This window comes from Erythrolamprus reginae, chromosome 3, assembly GCF_031021105.1.
Source record: "Erythrolamprus reginae isolate rEryReg1 chromosome 3, rEryReg1.hap1, whole genome shotgun sequence".
Taxonomy (NCBI): domain Eukaryota; kingdom Metazoa; phylum Chordata; class Lepidosauria; order Squamata; family Dipsadidae; genus Erythrolamprus; species Erythrolamprus reginae.
The window spans coordinates 134,201,173-134,217,447 of record NC_091952.1 but is presented as its reverse complement, the minus strand read 5'-3'; the positions used below and the strand labels follow the sequence as shown (position 1 = coordinate 134,217,447).

General features: G+C 44.3%; 1 protein-coding gene across 1 annotated transcript in view; it reads right to left on the bottom strand.

Annotated features, from left to right (window-relative positions):
- RC3H1 (ring finger and CCCH-type domains 1) overlaps positions 1-16,275 on the bottom strand; it is a 91,463-nt gene that overhangs the window by 31,907 nt on the left and 43,281 nt on the right. The window contains exons 7-9 of the mRNA XM_070746754.1: positions 16,083-16,215; positions 15,223-15,341; positions 10,066-10,178 (exon numbers count right to left, since the gene is read on the bottom strand). Coding sequence (XP_070602855.1) covers positions 10,066-10,178; positions 15,223-15,341; positions 16,083-16,215 — 365 coding nt within the window. The remainder of the gene's footprint in view (positions 1-10,065; positions 10,179-15,222; positions 15,342-16,082; positions 16,216-16,275) is intronic.

Here is a 16,275-nt window from a genome sequence, read left to right as displayed (position 1 = left end):
TACCCAATAGATGGTCCCTAGGGTGGGATTAGATTGCTATCGTGTGAGATAACGGATTGGAGTACCCTTCTGCCGAAGGCAGCGTCCGCTGAAGCGTAAGAGTCAATCTTGTAGTGCCTGATGAAGGAATTTGGCGAGGCCCAAGTGGCTGCTTTGCAGACCTCCTCCAACGGGGCTTGAGTCGCCCAAGCGGCCGAGGTGGCTGCGCTCCTGGTGGAATGCGCTGTGATGTTCCTTGGAACTGAGAGGGAGGCCGACTCGTAGGCCTTAGATATAGTCCCTCTGATCCAACGGCCTATTACTGTTGAAGACACTTTGGCACCCATGACTCTGGGGTGATAGGCTATAAAAAGTGCTTCTGACCTCCGAAAGGGTCCTGTGCGTTGGATATAGATTCTCAGCGCTCTAATGAGATCCAGGGTGTGCCATCTAATTGCCAAGGGATGGTCTCGTTGGAGGCAGAAGGAAGGTAGGACAATATCCTGAGTTCTGTGGAACATGGAACTGACCTTGGGTAAGAAGGTGGGGTCCAGTCGCAAGACTACCTTGTCCTGATGAAATTGACAAAGGTCCTGCCTGATTGAGAGGGCAGCCAGCTCCGAAATGCGTCGGGCAGAGGTAATAGCCACCAGGAATGCTACTTTAAAGGATAAGTACCTGAGGGACGCCGATTTTAGGGGTTCGTATGGTGCCTGCGTGAGGGAATGGAGAACCCGTGGCAAATCCCAGGATGGATACCTGTGGACCTTGGAAGGTCTGAGGTTGGCTATGCCCTTGAGGAATTCCTGAACCTCTGGAAAGGAGCGGAGAGGCTGTCTGCGGGGCCCCCCTAGGACAGAGGAAATGGCCGCCAGATGACGCCGGAGGGTGCTGGTGGAAAGTCCCTTATGGAAACCTTGCATAAGGAAGGAAATGATTCTGTGTATGGGAATGCACAGGGGAGAGAGGCCTTCCTGTAGACACCACTGGTGAAACTTGGACCACGTGTGGTCGTAGATTCGATTGGTCGAACCCCTTCTGGCCTTTAAAATGACCTCCACTGTATCGGGGTCGTGGCCACGCAGTTCTAAGTCTCTCCTGATAACAGCCAGGCGGTGAGGTGGAACCACTCCGGGTCTGGATGGAATGAGGCCCCCTGCCGCAGCATATCCCCCGAAACGGGGAGTCGCCAAGGGTCCTGGACGGACAACTGTTGGAGATCCGCGAACCAGGGCCGGCGGGGCCAATGAGGGGCGATTAAGATTACTCGGGCCCTCTCGGTGAGGACCTTGTGAATCACGTCCGGGAGAATTGGAATTGGAGGGAATGCGTAAAGTAGGCCTGGAGGCCATGGGCTCCGGAGGGCATTGGTTGCTTCCGCTCCCGGGGATGGAAATCTGGAAAAAAAGCGAGGGAGTTGGGCGTTCGCATTGGTCGCGAAGAGATCCAGAACTGGTAGGCCGAATCTGAGGCTGATTTGGTGGAACAGGTCTTGATGGAGGTTCCACTCTCCTGGGTCTATCGTTGCTCGAGATAGCCAATCCGCCTGGACGTTGAGGCTCCCCGAGATGTGGTCGGCTAGGAGCGACCGAAGATGTTTTTCCGCCCAAAGGCCTAACTTGAGGGCCTCCCTCATGAGGGCCTTGGATCTCGTGCCCCCCTGTCTGCAGATATGGCTTTTTGTGGCAATGTTGTCGGTGAGAATGAGAACGTGCCGGTTGGGAATGCGAGGAGAGAAATGCTTCAGAGCCAGGGAAACGGCTCTTAACTCTAGCCAATTGATTGGCTTGGAAGCTTCCTCCGGGGACCACGTGCCCTGGGCTATCATCCCCTGGGCATGGGCGCCCCATCCCGATAGACTGGCATCTGTGGTGATGACAAATTGATCCGGGCACCTGAACGGGGATCCTTTGTCCATGGCCGGAGACTTCCACCACTTGAAGGATCTGCGAACAATTGGTGGGATGACAATGCGACGACTTGAGTTGCTGTGCCCCGATCTCTGAAAGGGTAATAGGAGCCACTGTAGTTCCCTAGCATGAAGGCGAGCCCAGGGAATGATGCCTATGCATGACACCATCTTCCCCAAAAGGGAAGACAGGGTTACTATGGATACTGAAGGTTGAGATAAAATGCAAGAAATTAACTCCCCTATACTGAATTTTCTCTCAGGAGAGAGAAAGACCTGGGAGGATTCTGAATTAATAATGGATCCCAGGTGTAAGATGGATGTGGAAGGTTGGAGATGACTTTTGTCAAAGTTGATGGAGAATCCATGGTCCTGAAGAACTGACATGGTGACAGAAAGGTCTGTTTTCACTTTCTCTAGGGAGTTCCCATGAATCAAAATATCATCAAGATAACATAAAATGTGAATGGGAGACGCCCGGATATAGGCCGCCAGGGACCCCAAGAGCTTTGTAAAGACCCGAGGGGCCGAGGAAAGGCCAAATGGCATCGCCCTATACTGGAAATGCCTGCCTTGAAAGGAGAAACGTAAAAATTTTCTGTGGCATTTGGCTATAGGAATGTGGAGGTAGGCCTCAGTGAGGTCTAAAGAGACCATGAAATCTCCCGTGTGGATGGCGGCCAAAATAGATGATAAGGAGTGCATCTTAAACTTCCTATATTTGATGAATAGGTTCAGCTTCTTTAAATCCAAAATAGCTCTCCAACCTCCGGAGGATTTTGGAACCATAAATAGGATGGAATAAAAACCTAGACCCTTCTGACCGGAGGGAACCGGTTGAATGGCTCTGATGGACAATAAGTGGGAAATGGCCTCCTCCATACGGTTACAATCTGAGGAGGACCTGGGAGAAGGGCAGGAAATAAAACGTTTCGGGGGGGGAGAAATAAATTCTAAAAGAAGGCCTGTTTGAACAGTGTCAATGACCCAGGGGTCCTTGGAGGTGAGACGCCAATTAGAGGCGAAATGGGCTAGGCGACCACCTATGGGAATCGAGGGAAAACTACCATCTAGGTTTCTTTGAAGCCCTGTTAGAGGACGCTCCCCTTTGGAAGCGAAAACCTCTGCCCCTGGAGTTCCTACCTTGGGAACGAAAGCGGGGGGAATACTGACCTGGAGATCTCTGATAGGAAGCCGCTTGATCTTGCTGACGCCCTGGGCGACGAAAGGACTGCGTTTTGGTAGCCTTTTTGGTGGTTGGACCCAATACTTTCTTCTTGTCCGTGGTTTCCGTGAGGAGTGGATCCAGAAGATCACCGAAAAGAAGGTCGCGCTTTAAGGGTCCCAGAGATAACTGCCACTTCTGGCGTACTCCCGCTTGCCAAGGGCGAATCCATAGGAGTCTTCTTGCCGTTGTAGAAGCTGCAATAGACTTAGCAGAAAATCTAGTAGATTGTAAAGTGGCATCAGCCACGTACTGAGCAGCTGCAAAGACCTTGTTGAAGTCTTGTTGACCTCTCAAGTCATCGGGAGGAATATGCTGTTGAAGTTGGCGAAGCCACAGAAGCATGGCTCTGGAGAAAAAGGAAGCCGCTGCAGAACTTTTAATGGCCCAGGAATCTGCGGTGAATCCTCTTTTGAGCATTTGTTCAATCCGCTTGTCCTCTGGGCGGAGGACTTCCTCTGCTTCGCCTGGCACAGCAGCCGCCGAGTGAAGGATCTTGACCGGTTCATCCGGTTTAGGAAAGGATAGGAGCTCCTCATAGGAAGAGGAGAGTTTGTACAATTTTTTGTCCTTGGTTGAGGGATTAAGCCCAGAGGCTGGGAAATCCCACTGCTTAAGTAAGGCATCTTTAAACAATTTAGGCATAGGAATTACCTCGTTATCCTCCTGTTCCTCTGTGAAGTAAGGTAAATTCTCCTCCGGGGGATCAGTGGATGTGGAGGCCTGTTTCTCCTGGGCCGCCAATCCCGTAGAAATTCTAGCTTTGAGGAGGAGAGATTTGAACAATTGAGAAGGAAAAATAGTAATTGGAGAAGGAACCTTTATTTGGGATTCCTCATCATCTGAGAGGCCTTGAAAGGGATCCTCATCCTCCTCCATATCCTCATATTCGTCCTGAGAGGAATCTGATTCATCCTGAATAGGAGCTCTAACCGCTGGGGAAGAACCCAAGGGGCGGGAGGGACGAGGAGGTGGAGGAGGTAAGGGAAGCGCATTGATGGTAGAGAATTTAGCATCAATGGCCTTGGATAACACAGAAAAAATAGATTGGAATTCAGGAGGTAAACTAGAAATATCAGCAGGAATGGCAGAAGAATCCCTGAAGGCCTGGGAGGATCCTGGCTGGGGGGAATCTTCAATAATATCTGGTTCCTCTGGACCTATTCCCCATAGGTTAGGTTGGGGTCTGTCTAGGTTTGGCTCATCCAGAGATAACACAGGGACCCCAGAAGGAGGCAGACTAGAAGCCTCTGGGGGGTCTTGACTACTGAGTACTTGGGCCTGTACTTTCAAACGCTTTGCTGATTTGTCATGGATTCTTTGTAGGGCTAGGTCCCTTCTCTTCTCAGCCCTGGTGACCTTGGTCGAGGGGCGGGCCCCTGAAGAAGAGGAGGTCGAGGCCTGGGGGATACTGGTAATCTCATCGCCTGTAGGCCTGGCCTCTCTGGGACCTTGAGTTGTGCCTCTCTTGGGAAAAGTAGCCATAGTCTGACAATTAACAGAAGACCAGGCTGAGCCAAATAACTGAATAATTAGGGAGAAGAATTTCAAAGCCTTCCCAAGAGGAATGGATCCTGCTCCGAGGCCTCGGAGCTGCTGAGACTTGAGGGCAATCTGGGCAAACCCAGAGTTCGTGTCCCCAAATACAGCGTGGCCAGCCTCCCTAAACTTTAATTAAAGTAACCAAGGCACTCTGGTTGGAGGCTTAGCCGGTGGAGAATTAAGCCTGAGCGTCCCAAAGCCCACTCCGGGATCCAAGCGGTGGACTGAGGCCTACGCGGCTGGCAGAAGGCCAACACGAGAGGCCTAAATTTAAAAAGGGCGCGAAGGCCTTCGCGCCGAAAAATCGCTCCGTAATAGAATTCTTAAAGGGGAAGCGATCGACTAAGTCCAGGAGACTAGAAACAAGCGTCTCACTCCGCAGGAGGTATTTCTTAAGCCCTTTAACAATAATACTATAATGAATCAATGAAGCAATACTTGCACCAAGACCTCCAGGCCAAAGGATTAAAGGAATCCACAAGCGGCAGCGGGAATCGTAAACGGCAAAACAGCCGGGGAAAAACGAAACCGCAACTTCTCCCAAGGAAAAAAGCCGAGCCACAAACGGCTGGCGCTATTAGTGCAAGTAAATAAATAAGGATAAACAATTCTTACTACTTTTGAAGGAAAAGATCGAAGGGAAGGTGTTAGAATGTTGAACGAGCTATCACAATACAACCGCAGGATATGCGAACTGAGCGAATTCTGGGGAAGGGGCGGATCCAGCAAGCTTTTTTAACACTAGGCTCAGTTCCACCGGATTGGACATGAGCAACCCCATGTGACTGCTGGACCCGCTCCTTCAGTACGGAGAAAAACCCCCAGCCGTTTGTGTGTGTGTGTGAACTCTTGAACCATTTCCAATAGCTCACCTGTTATTGGAAATGGTTCAAGAGTTCACACACACACATACATACACACACACGGGGGGGGGGGGGAAGAGACAGGGATGGAAAAAGAGGAGAAGATAGTAATAACCAATAGATTTTGATTTTGTTTTATTATTAATTTCTTTTAATAAAAAAGAAGGGAATTTATTTATTTATTTCGTATGTATGTATGTATGTATGTATGTATGTATGTATGTATGTATGTATGTATGTATTCTTCTATGCTGCCCAGTCCCAAAGGGACTGCCGCTCAGACACTATACTTTTCCGCCCACACAGAAAAAAAATTAGAGGGAACATTGCTCCATACCATAAAAATAACTGGTCCACCTCATCTCAATAGGCAGATTCATCCCCCCCCCCCCCCCGGGAGATGAGTCCCACCACTCTTGTATCATCTGCAAAGTCAATAATATTAATACTGGCATAAATCTGAATGCAATCATATAAAGAATATAGAATAAGAGACTCAACACGCAACCCTGTAGTGTACCAATGTTAAGAATAAGGGCTGAGGAGATATGATTAGCTAATCTGGCCATCTGAGACCAGCCAGGTAGGAAATCAATAATCCAAAAGCATATTGAATAAGAAAGCCCAAGGCCCGTACATTTAAACCCTAGTCCATGTGGAAGAATTGTGTTAAATGCAGAGTTAAAATCTACAAAAAGCATCCTCACATAGCCCCCACCCACCCACCCATGTTCCAAATGAGTCAAAGCAATGTGATAAGTGATGGCTATAACATCCACTGTAGAGCTATTTGTTCTGTGTCCAAAGTGGTGTTTATCACAGGGTGTCCAGGGGGAAAGCATTTTGAAATTCCCTGATATTTCCCTGACATTTCTCTGAACTTGCCATCTAGTTAAGGCATGGTCATAGATGACATCATACCAAATGGCTAAGCCGTGGAGAAATATTGGTAGCTGAAAAAGCAAGTTGTTGCTCATTTTTGCTTGACTCTGCCAGGCAGCACGATCTGTTGAGTTTTTTTTCATGATTTCCCCCTGACTTTTAAACATTTTAATAGTTTGTTTCCCCCCCTGACCTATTTTGTTTTTTTCACGAATTCCCTGATAATTCCCTGATATTTCCCGAACTGCCAATTTCCCTGATAATTTCCTGATTTCCCTGTTTTCCAGGTTTGCTGGACACTCTGTAATCAAATGTATGCGGAAGACCATAGATGATGTACCAACAGACCAGTTTCTCAAAGCACTTCATGATGATAGGAATAAGTGCCACTGGTCTGTAATCGTTGAGCTTATTGATAGGGAACTTCTTTGGCAGCAGAACAACAGAGATGATATACAATGATGGAAGAAAGCAAGAAAAAACATTAGGTTCCAACATTCCTGTTCCAATAGGGATAAGATGAAGATGATTTTGTATATGTTTCTGAAAGGATTAAGAAAGAGATGAATTATAAAAAAACAAGTCTTTTGAATGAATGCTAGAAGGTGGGCTAGCAGCTAATTGATGCTTAGCTTGGATCTTTAGTTCAGAGTAAAAAAAAAAGGAATGTAACACAAAATTTTCCATATGGCAACTGCAATTCTTTTAACTCAGCCTTCAAGTACTGCCATATCACAACTTATTTGCAGTTACAGTGATCCCTCGAGTATTGCGAGGGTTACGTTCCAAGACCCCTCGCGATACTTGATTTTTCGCGATACAGTGTTCCCTCGATTTTCGCGGGTTCGAACTTCGCGAATAGCCTATACCACGGTTTTTCAAAAAATAGTAATTAAAAAATACTTCTTCCTATACCACGGTTTTTCCCACCCGATGATGTCATATGTCATCACCAAACTAATAATTTTTGCAAATAAATGACAAAATAAATAATTATTGTTAATAAATAATTATGTTTATAAATATCAGGATCACTAAGTGTCTTATTCAATGGTGAGTACCAGTAATAATGGTGAGTAAATGGTTGTTAAGGGAATGGGAAATGGTAATTTAGGGGTTTAAAGTGTTACGGGATGGCTTGTGATACTGTCCATAGCCAAAAATTGTGTATTTACTTCCGCATCTCTACTTCGCGGAAATTCGACTTTCGCGGGCAGTCTCGGAACGCATCCCCCGCGGAAATCGAGGGAACACTGTATAGTGGTGCGGAAGTAAAAACACCATCTGCGCATGCGCGCCATTTTTCCATGGCCGCGCATGCGCAGATGGTGGAGTTTGCATGGGCGGCGGGGAAGACCCAGGGAAGGTTTCTTCGGCCGCCCAGCAGCTGATCTGCTCGGCAGCGCCGCAGCAGCAAGGAGCCGAAGATCGGGGTTTCCCCTTTGCGTGGGCGGCGGGGAAGACCCAGGGAAGGTTTCTTCGGCCGCCCAGCAGCTGATCTGCTCGGCAGCGCCGCAGCAGCGAGGAGCCGAAGATCGGGGTTTCCCCTTTGCGTGGGCGGCGGGGAAACCCCGATCTTCGGCTCCTCGCTGCTGCGGCGCTGCCGAGCAGATCAGCTGCTGGGCGGCCGAAGAAACCTTCCCTGGGTCTTCCCCGCCGCCCACGCAAAGGGGAAACCCCGATCTTCGGCTCCTCGCTGTTGCCCGCCCGCCCGCCGCTCGAGAGCAAGAGGGGGAGAGATAGAGAAAGAGAGAGAAGGAAAGAGATGAGAGAGGGAGGAAGAGAGTGTGAGAGAGGAAGAAGCAAGATAGAGAAAGAGAGAGAGAAAGAAAGATGAGAAAGGAAGAGAGTGACATCATCGGATGGGAAAAATCACGATATAGCGTTTCGCGAAATCGAGATCGCGAAAATCGAGGGATCACTGTAATTGTTTCCTAGTGATCCACTAGTTCAGTTACCCAACCTTTCCAGCTTTGCAGACCAGTGGTGTTGGGGAGGGGTGGTTCAGTGCGAGTGGCTAATAGGCATGCACGCACAGCTCCATTTATGTGAGTGCCAGGCACATGCACCCCTACTTGCACACATGGAGTGCACTCAATTTCTTGCCACTTCTGGGGACTAATTTCTAATGGCTCACTGCCCAGTTGTCCTCAGACGCCTAGCTGCAGCCTGAGGGTTTGGGGACCTCTGGACTGGGTCGGCTTTTTCACCGAACTACTGTATTATCAGGATTCCAAACTTTTGGGCTATTAATTATTGGCAATGTTTTTCAATTGTATTACTTCTAAATAGGTACCCCTACAATAAATGAAGATGAAACACATTTTGATACCTCATCTCATTTTTTTTTTAAATTATCAACAAATACAGTCAGAATCATGTCATAAGATAAAACATTAAAAACGGAGATAGGAAATAAAATAAAACCTTATGTTCACAAATTGTAAAACAGCAAGAAGATTAAGTAAAAATCCAAAACTGATCAAAGTAGGTAAGAAGGTAATTTTTTTGTAGCTGCTTTTAAGGAAGACTATACTTGTTCAAAAACATCTCTTCCCAAGTCACATTTCTCTGTTAAGTTCATCCTCAAATGTAAAGATGCTGAATATTTCATTGCACAGCCCAAGTAAAATACAGTAAATTAAGGATCCAGTCCTTGGCTTCCTAAATAGCCAGGGAAGTGATTGAAGCCTGGAAATGGACCTCTTTCAGTAAATAGGAGGGTTGATGTACCGCCAGCTTTAGGTGCTGAGAATCAATAACTTAATAATCAACACCCCAATCAACAAATAAAAAGTCACACACAACCAGGCACCATGTGAATACTATGCCTAGATTCTAGAATAACCTAAAGTACACTTTCTGATGAGAGAAATTCCCTGAGGATGGGATCCAGGATTAGTACGAAAGCTGTGAAGTCTAAAACTCTGGTCCTGGTGACAGACCCAGATTGGATCCTGCAATATTATCTTGGGACACATATATTTGCCTTCATTTGTAAAATAAATTCCTCTTTAATAATATTTTAATAATCAAAACAGAAGTTAAATTAAATATTTTATAATGTCTTAAATGTCTTTTAAAGAATACAACTATAGTAATAGTTACCAATTCTTGTATCTAAAGGTCAACTTTTACTTTTTTTGCTTATACCAGCAATTCCTAATTAGAATTTTTTTTAAAAATCTCTAAGGTTGATGCATCCAGATGACTATATTATTAATAAAATGTTATTGCATGACTTATAAAACTGCTGTTTCCCAGTTTTTGTTTTTAAAGGTTTTAATATTCTGATCCTCTGAGGATGAGCCGGGGTGGCGCAGCAGGTAGAGTGCTGTACTGCAGGCGACTGAAGCTGACTGTAGATCTGAAGGTCAGCGGTTCAAATCTCATCACAGGCTCAAGGTTGACTCAGCCTTCCATCCTTCCGAGGTGGGTAAAATGAGGACCTGGACTGTGGGGGCAATAGGCTGGCTCTGTTAAAAAGTGCTATTGCTAACATGTTGTAAGCCGTCCTGAGTCTAAGGAGAAGGGTGGCATAAAAATTGAATAAATAAAATAAAATAAATAAAATAAAATGAATCAAATTGAACTGAATGATTCTGACTTTAAGCTCATAAATAATATTTAAGGTAGAAGTAGTAGAACAATGACATGGTACTTACTTTTCTAGTTCTTCCTGTGAGTGTGCAAATGTGCAGCTGGCCCCACGGGGGCATTCTCTTCTCTGCTTCATATCTCGACACATATATGTCTTGTACTTGCTGTGCTGAGGTGGCTAAATTAGATAAAAGAACACAAAAGATTATTTGGAAAATAATTCCCCAAAATAAGCAGAAAAAAATCTCAAAAAAAAAAAATACAGAATAATATCTTTGTTAAAAATGGCATATAAAAAGTATAGCATATAGATAATAAAATATCCGTTTTGTTTATATAAACATGCACAAGATCATCCTTTATGTATTGATACAGTAGATAATTTTAATTTATTTACTTAATCATATCATTTTATAGTGTGAATATTGTATAGTGATAAGTAATAATATGATACACCAATCTCACAGAAAACTAAGTAGTTAATCTTGGCTTCAAAGAATGCCTAAAATCTATTATCCCTTGTGGTAATTTGTTATCTTACATACAATTTGGAAGAATAAACAACTGTTTTAGTTCAGGAAGGAGCCCTTTGTGTAAGTAAGAAACATCTAACTCAAGACAGGGTGTGCCTGGAAATATCAAAGAAATGGCCCAAAGTACTTCTGCTGTCCAAAACGGGCCACGTGACAGAGTGCTGCAGGAAGCCGGGGAGATCAAAAATGGTCCTTGCGGGGTCTGTATGGCCCATTTTCGGCTGGCAGAATGCTGCTGAAGGCTGAAAACTGGCAATGCAGAGACTGCATTGGGTCTCCGCACAGCCCATTTTGGGCCAATAGGAGGCTGGGGAGGTCAAAAACGGGCCAGAGAGTGCTGTTGAAGGATATGATTGAACTGGATTATAAGTATGTGTCCACAAGTAAGTGCCTGATCTGGATAGAAAACAAGCAACAACCTATATTAATACTACAGTTTAATGCCAAATTCTACATACTTTAGGTCCATTTAATCTACAATCAACAATCTATAATTGACAGCCATTTCTATTTACTATCCAGGAATTTTTGATCCAAGGTTGACTCAGCCTTCCATCCTTCCGAGGTGGGTAAAATGAGGACCTGGATTGTGGGGGCAATATGCTGGCTCTGTTAAAAAGTGCTATTGCTAACATGTTGTAAGCCACCCTGAGTCTAAGGAGAAGGGTGGCATAAAAATTGAATAAATAAATAAATAAATTTACCTCTGCTGTTAGATCTTCTATTATCAAGTTCTATTATCAAGTTAAATCCCATAAGGTATCTTTTGTGTCTTTTATTTTCTCATGAATGTCTTTTAAAAACACCATCAATTCTTCATAATTACTTATCTCCATGTCATCAATATCAAGAATTCCTTAGTGTTGCAAAGTCTAGCTATTAACAGATGTACCCTTCCACAGTTGTCTTTTAGTAGAATAACAAATTACTCCTTGCACACTAGATATCAAAAAGTTCCCCTGTTGAAGATCAATAGCTATAAAAACATCCATGAAAGTTTGCCACCATTGTAATTATTCCTCCAATCTGTAGATGCCACCCTCATGGTAATATTGGTATGTATGTCTATCAAGAAAAATATTTTTATTGAAAAAAAATACCTTCTTTGCCAAACTATTAAACAACCATTTCAATTTTAACAAAGTTACAAATCCTCAGAGCTTAGGCATCAATCAGTTCAATTTCACCTTTTTTTTCAATTTCTCTATGATCCTCTGTAGGCTAGATAGCCTCTTTTTAAAATTTCCTGTTCTTTTGGTCTCTTTAGTTATTGTTATTATTATTATTATTATGCTGCGTTCCCCCCTCCGGCCCCGCCACGTGGCGGAGGGGGTAACCAGGAGCCGGCCCCTTGCCGACGCTTGGCCCCGTGCTGTCATCGGCTGCCCCTCGGCATTATAATAATAATAATAATTATTATTATTACTATTATTATTATTTATTAGATTTCTATGCCGCCCCTCTCCGAAGACTCAGGGCGGCTCACAACAATAAAAACAATATTATAACAAAACAAATCTAATATTAAAAGAAGCATATAAAACCCTATCATATATTTAAAAACCAAACAGCACATTCATACCAAACAAGATATAAAGAAGCCTGCGGGGGAAAGGTGTCTCAACTCCCCATGCCTGGCGGTATAAGTGAGTCTTGAGTAATTTACAAAAGACAAGGAGGGTGGGGACAGTTCTAATCTCCGGGGGAAGTTGATTCCAGAGGGCCGGGGCCGCCACAGAGAAGGCTCTTCCCCTGGGGCCCGCCAAATGACATTGTTTAGTCGACGGGACCTGGAGAAGGCCAACTCTGTGGGACCTTATCGGCCGCTGGGAGTCGTGCGGTAGTAGGTGGTTCCGTAGGGCTTTAAAGGTCATAACCAACACTTTGAATTGTGACCGGAAACTGATCGGAGCCAATGCAGACCATGGAGTGTTGTAGAAATGTGGGTGAATCTGGGAAGCCCCGCGATGCCTCTCGCGGCTGCGTTCTGCACGATCTGAAGTTTCCGAACACTTTTTGAAGGAAGCCCCATGTAGAGAGTGTTGCAGTAATCAAACCTTGAGGTGATGAGGGCATGAGCGACTGTGAGCAATGACTCCCTGTCCAAATAGGGCCACAACTGGTGCACCAGGAAAACCTGGGCAAACGCCCTCCTCGCCACAGCCGAAAGATGATGTTACAATGTCAGCTGTGGATCGAGGAGGACGCCCAAGTTGCGAACCCTCTCTGAGGGGGTCAATAGTTCCCCCCCCTAGGGTTATGGACAGACAGATGGAATTGTCCTTGGGAGGCAAAACCCACAGCCACTCCGTCTTGTCTGGGTCGAGTTTGAGTTTGTTGACACCCATCCAGGCTCCAACAGCCGCCAGGCACCGGCACATCATTTCCACTGCTTCGTTGACTGGACATGGGGTGGAGATGTATAACTGGGTATCATCGGCGTATTTATGATACTTCACCCCATGCCCTTGGATGATCTCACCCAGCGGTTTCATGTAGATATTGAATAGCAGGGGGGAGAGGACGGACCCCTGAGGCACCCCACAAGGGAGAAACCTAGGGGTCGACCTCTGACCCCCCACTAACACCGACTGCGACCGACCGGAGAGGTAGGAGGAGAACCACTGGAGAACAGTGCCTCCCACTCCCAACTCCTCCAGCCAGCGCAGAAGGATACCATGGTCAATGGTATCGAAAGCCGCTGAGAGGTCAAGAAGCACCAGGACAGAGGACAAGCCCCTGTCCCAGGCCCGCCAGAGATCATCCATCAACGCGACGAAAGCAGTTTCCGTGCTGTAGCCGGGCCTGAATCCAGACTGCTGAGGACTTAGATAATAGTTTCTTTTTAAACAATCTACGTAGTTCCTATCAACGAAAAACACTCACCAGCTTCTGTTTACTACCTTCTTCTCACTCTCTTTTTTTAATTAATATTTTTATTGATTTTTATAATATAAAACACACACACAACATATTACATATAACATGTGCTCAGTGATCCCACCACCAGACAATCAATCATACCCCACCACCAGTTGGGTGTATTTCTTGTATAAATCATTTAAACCCAAGAGTGAAATATTTCTTTACATATTATAGAGTGATTCCAACTTGTTTCTTATAGCTTGGTCTCGGATCCTAATCGCCATATATCGTCTTACCTTGTCCCATCGCCCCATCAGTTGTTGCAAATCAGTTTCATTAATCAAATTCATCCTTTTATCCATAATCTCGAATTGAATGTGGTCTACCATATACCTATACCAATTATGCATTGTCCATTCTGTCGCATCTTTCCACCTCAAGATTATTACTGCCTGAGCGCTTTCTATCGCTGCTTGTTTTATTTCTCTGTATTCTCCCATCTCACTACTTTTGACTAATACTGCCATTTCCTTAGTAATCGCCCATCTTATATTTAATATCCTATTAATATCCTCTTGCACTTTTTGCCAAAAGTTCTGCACCACTGGGCATTCCCAGAGCATATGCATAAACACTCCTTTATCTTGGCACCCATGCCAACAGATACCTTTAACGTTCTGCTGAAAGTGTGCAAGTTGAACGGGTGTGTAATACCACTTATGTAATATTTTCCTTCTCATTTCCCTAACTCTTGTATTCTTGATTTTCCTTATATTCTCTACTGTATTTTCCATCTCTTGCACCTCTACGTTAATCTCATTTTGCCCCCATTTAGTCAATCCTTGGATCACATCCCCGTCTGACTGCACTAACATCTTATATATATTACTTGCTTGTGCCTTGGTACTCTCACTTTTTTCTCTTATTATTTTCTCTAACTCTATCTCCTCCCTAAATAATGCTTCTTTATTCTCCCTTTCATTCAGATATTTACATATTGCATTTATTTGTAGCCATCTTCCCTTACCCAACCACCATTCTATACGATTTCTACTTGGCCTCCCATCCTTCTCATATAACTGTTCCATCTTAGTTATCCCTCTTGCCTTCAACTCTCCTATACCCCTATCTAAATTTATTTCATTATCTTTATTTATTACATAAATCGATGACAGTTTTGATTTATATAATCCTATTTTCCCCTGCCATTTTTTCCAAATTTCCATAGTCCCTTTCATGGGACCTATTAGTTTATTTAAGTCGCTCCTATTCCACCTTATAAAGATTCCCCTTCTTCTCACTCTCCAGGACACTCTTGTATTTTCTTTCCCAGGTTACCACCTCCAATCTTCAAACAAGTCAAACAAACCGCTTGTGCCTGCTGTGGCTTGGACAGCATTTTGGAAGCCGTTTTCCAGCACTGCTGGTCGAGGGCTCTGTCGGCTTCCTGGAGAGTTTGCCACCCCTCCCAGGTCACCGATGGCGTCCCACTTCCTCTCCACCACCACTCCAGATAGTTCTGATCCAGTTCCAATGGAACCAGATGCCCCAGGCATGTGGATATTGGAATTCCCTGCAGAGTGTAGGGAATACCGTGTTGCCATGGCATATGGCCACACCCACCGCCTCTCCAACCTTTCTTGTTTGGCAGATTGGCGGTGGTGGTGAGGGAAGGAGATGATTTTGCATCACTTTCACAAATGCAGCTTTATATCTGCATACACACTGTGCTTGCCCACCACTTCTATGGCCCTGTTCCAAAGAAGCTGCAGCCCAGCACTAGACCGTAGATCAGGGGTTGGAGACCCCTGCTATTTAATATACCTGTTGCTGATCTGCTCCTTTTTTGCTGTGATTCTGGATGTAATCAACCAGTCCATGCACCACAGTCCGTACAGCAACTAATCCATTCTCAAGCTGTTCCCATGTTGGTGGGGGAGCATCTAGTGTTTAGAGGGGGAAAAAACAACCCTGAATTTTCCTCAGCAATGGGAATTTTTATGGAACAAAAAATATTTCATCATAAAAACCATTCATTTTTTTATGACATGAAAAATATAAGACACTTATAAGTATGTAATGATACACACGAATTAAGATTTTATTTTGAAAAGCAAATTAGGTTCTTTCATGATAAGTACAGGATCCTCTGGCCATTTATTTACTTTTCTTTTTCAAAATAAACTTATTTGGTTTTTCATGGTGATTTACGTTAGAATATTTTTGTTATATTTTTCAACAGGGCTTTTCTGGCAAGAATACAATACAAGACAGACATAAATAATAAAATAAATATATTGTAAAAATACAATACAGACATAAAACAATAAAATAAATATACCATAAAAATAACATGAGATTTGAAATTGTAATGAGATTTTTACTTTACTAAGATTATGTTTATGTGATTTTTGAGGTTACAGTATCGTCTTCAAGGAAATTTTATGTAAAAGAGAATGTGCAGTCAGCATTAACTTTTGATTTATGCATATTCTCCCAAAATTATAGCCCACATACAGGAAAAATCTGGAACTGCTGGTCAAAAAAAATAGTTTTATAAAATTGATGAAACTGGCTCTAGTCCACAGAAGCTTATGCCCTAATAAATATATTAGTCTTAAGAAGATATAAAAAACTGTTGTCTGCCTGCCTGCCTGCCTGCCCATCTATCCATCCAAATTTACCTGGACTGGGATCAATATTTGCAAGAAGTTCAAGATGGGGTCGAAGCCGAGTCAAATTAGCTGGATCACCAGTCCTCTGCAGAGCAATTGTTAATTCCTGAACACTCTGTGCAAAAGAGGCTGGGGTCTGCAACTTAACATATTCACATATTAATGATTAGAAATACTTTCTGTCCACATGGACACCCCGATC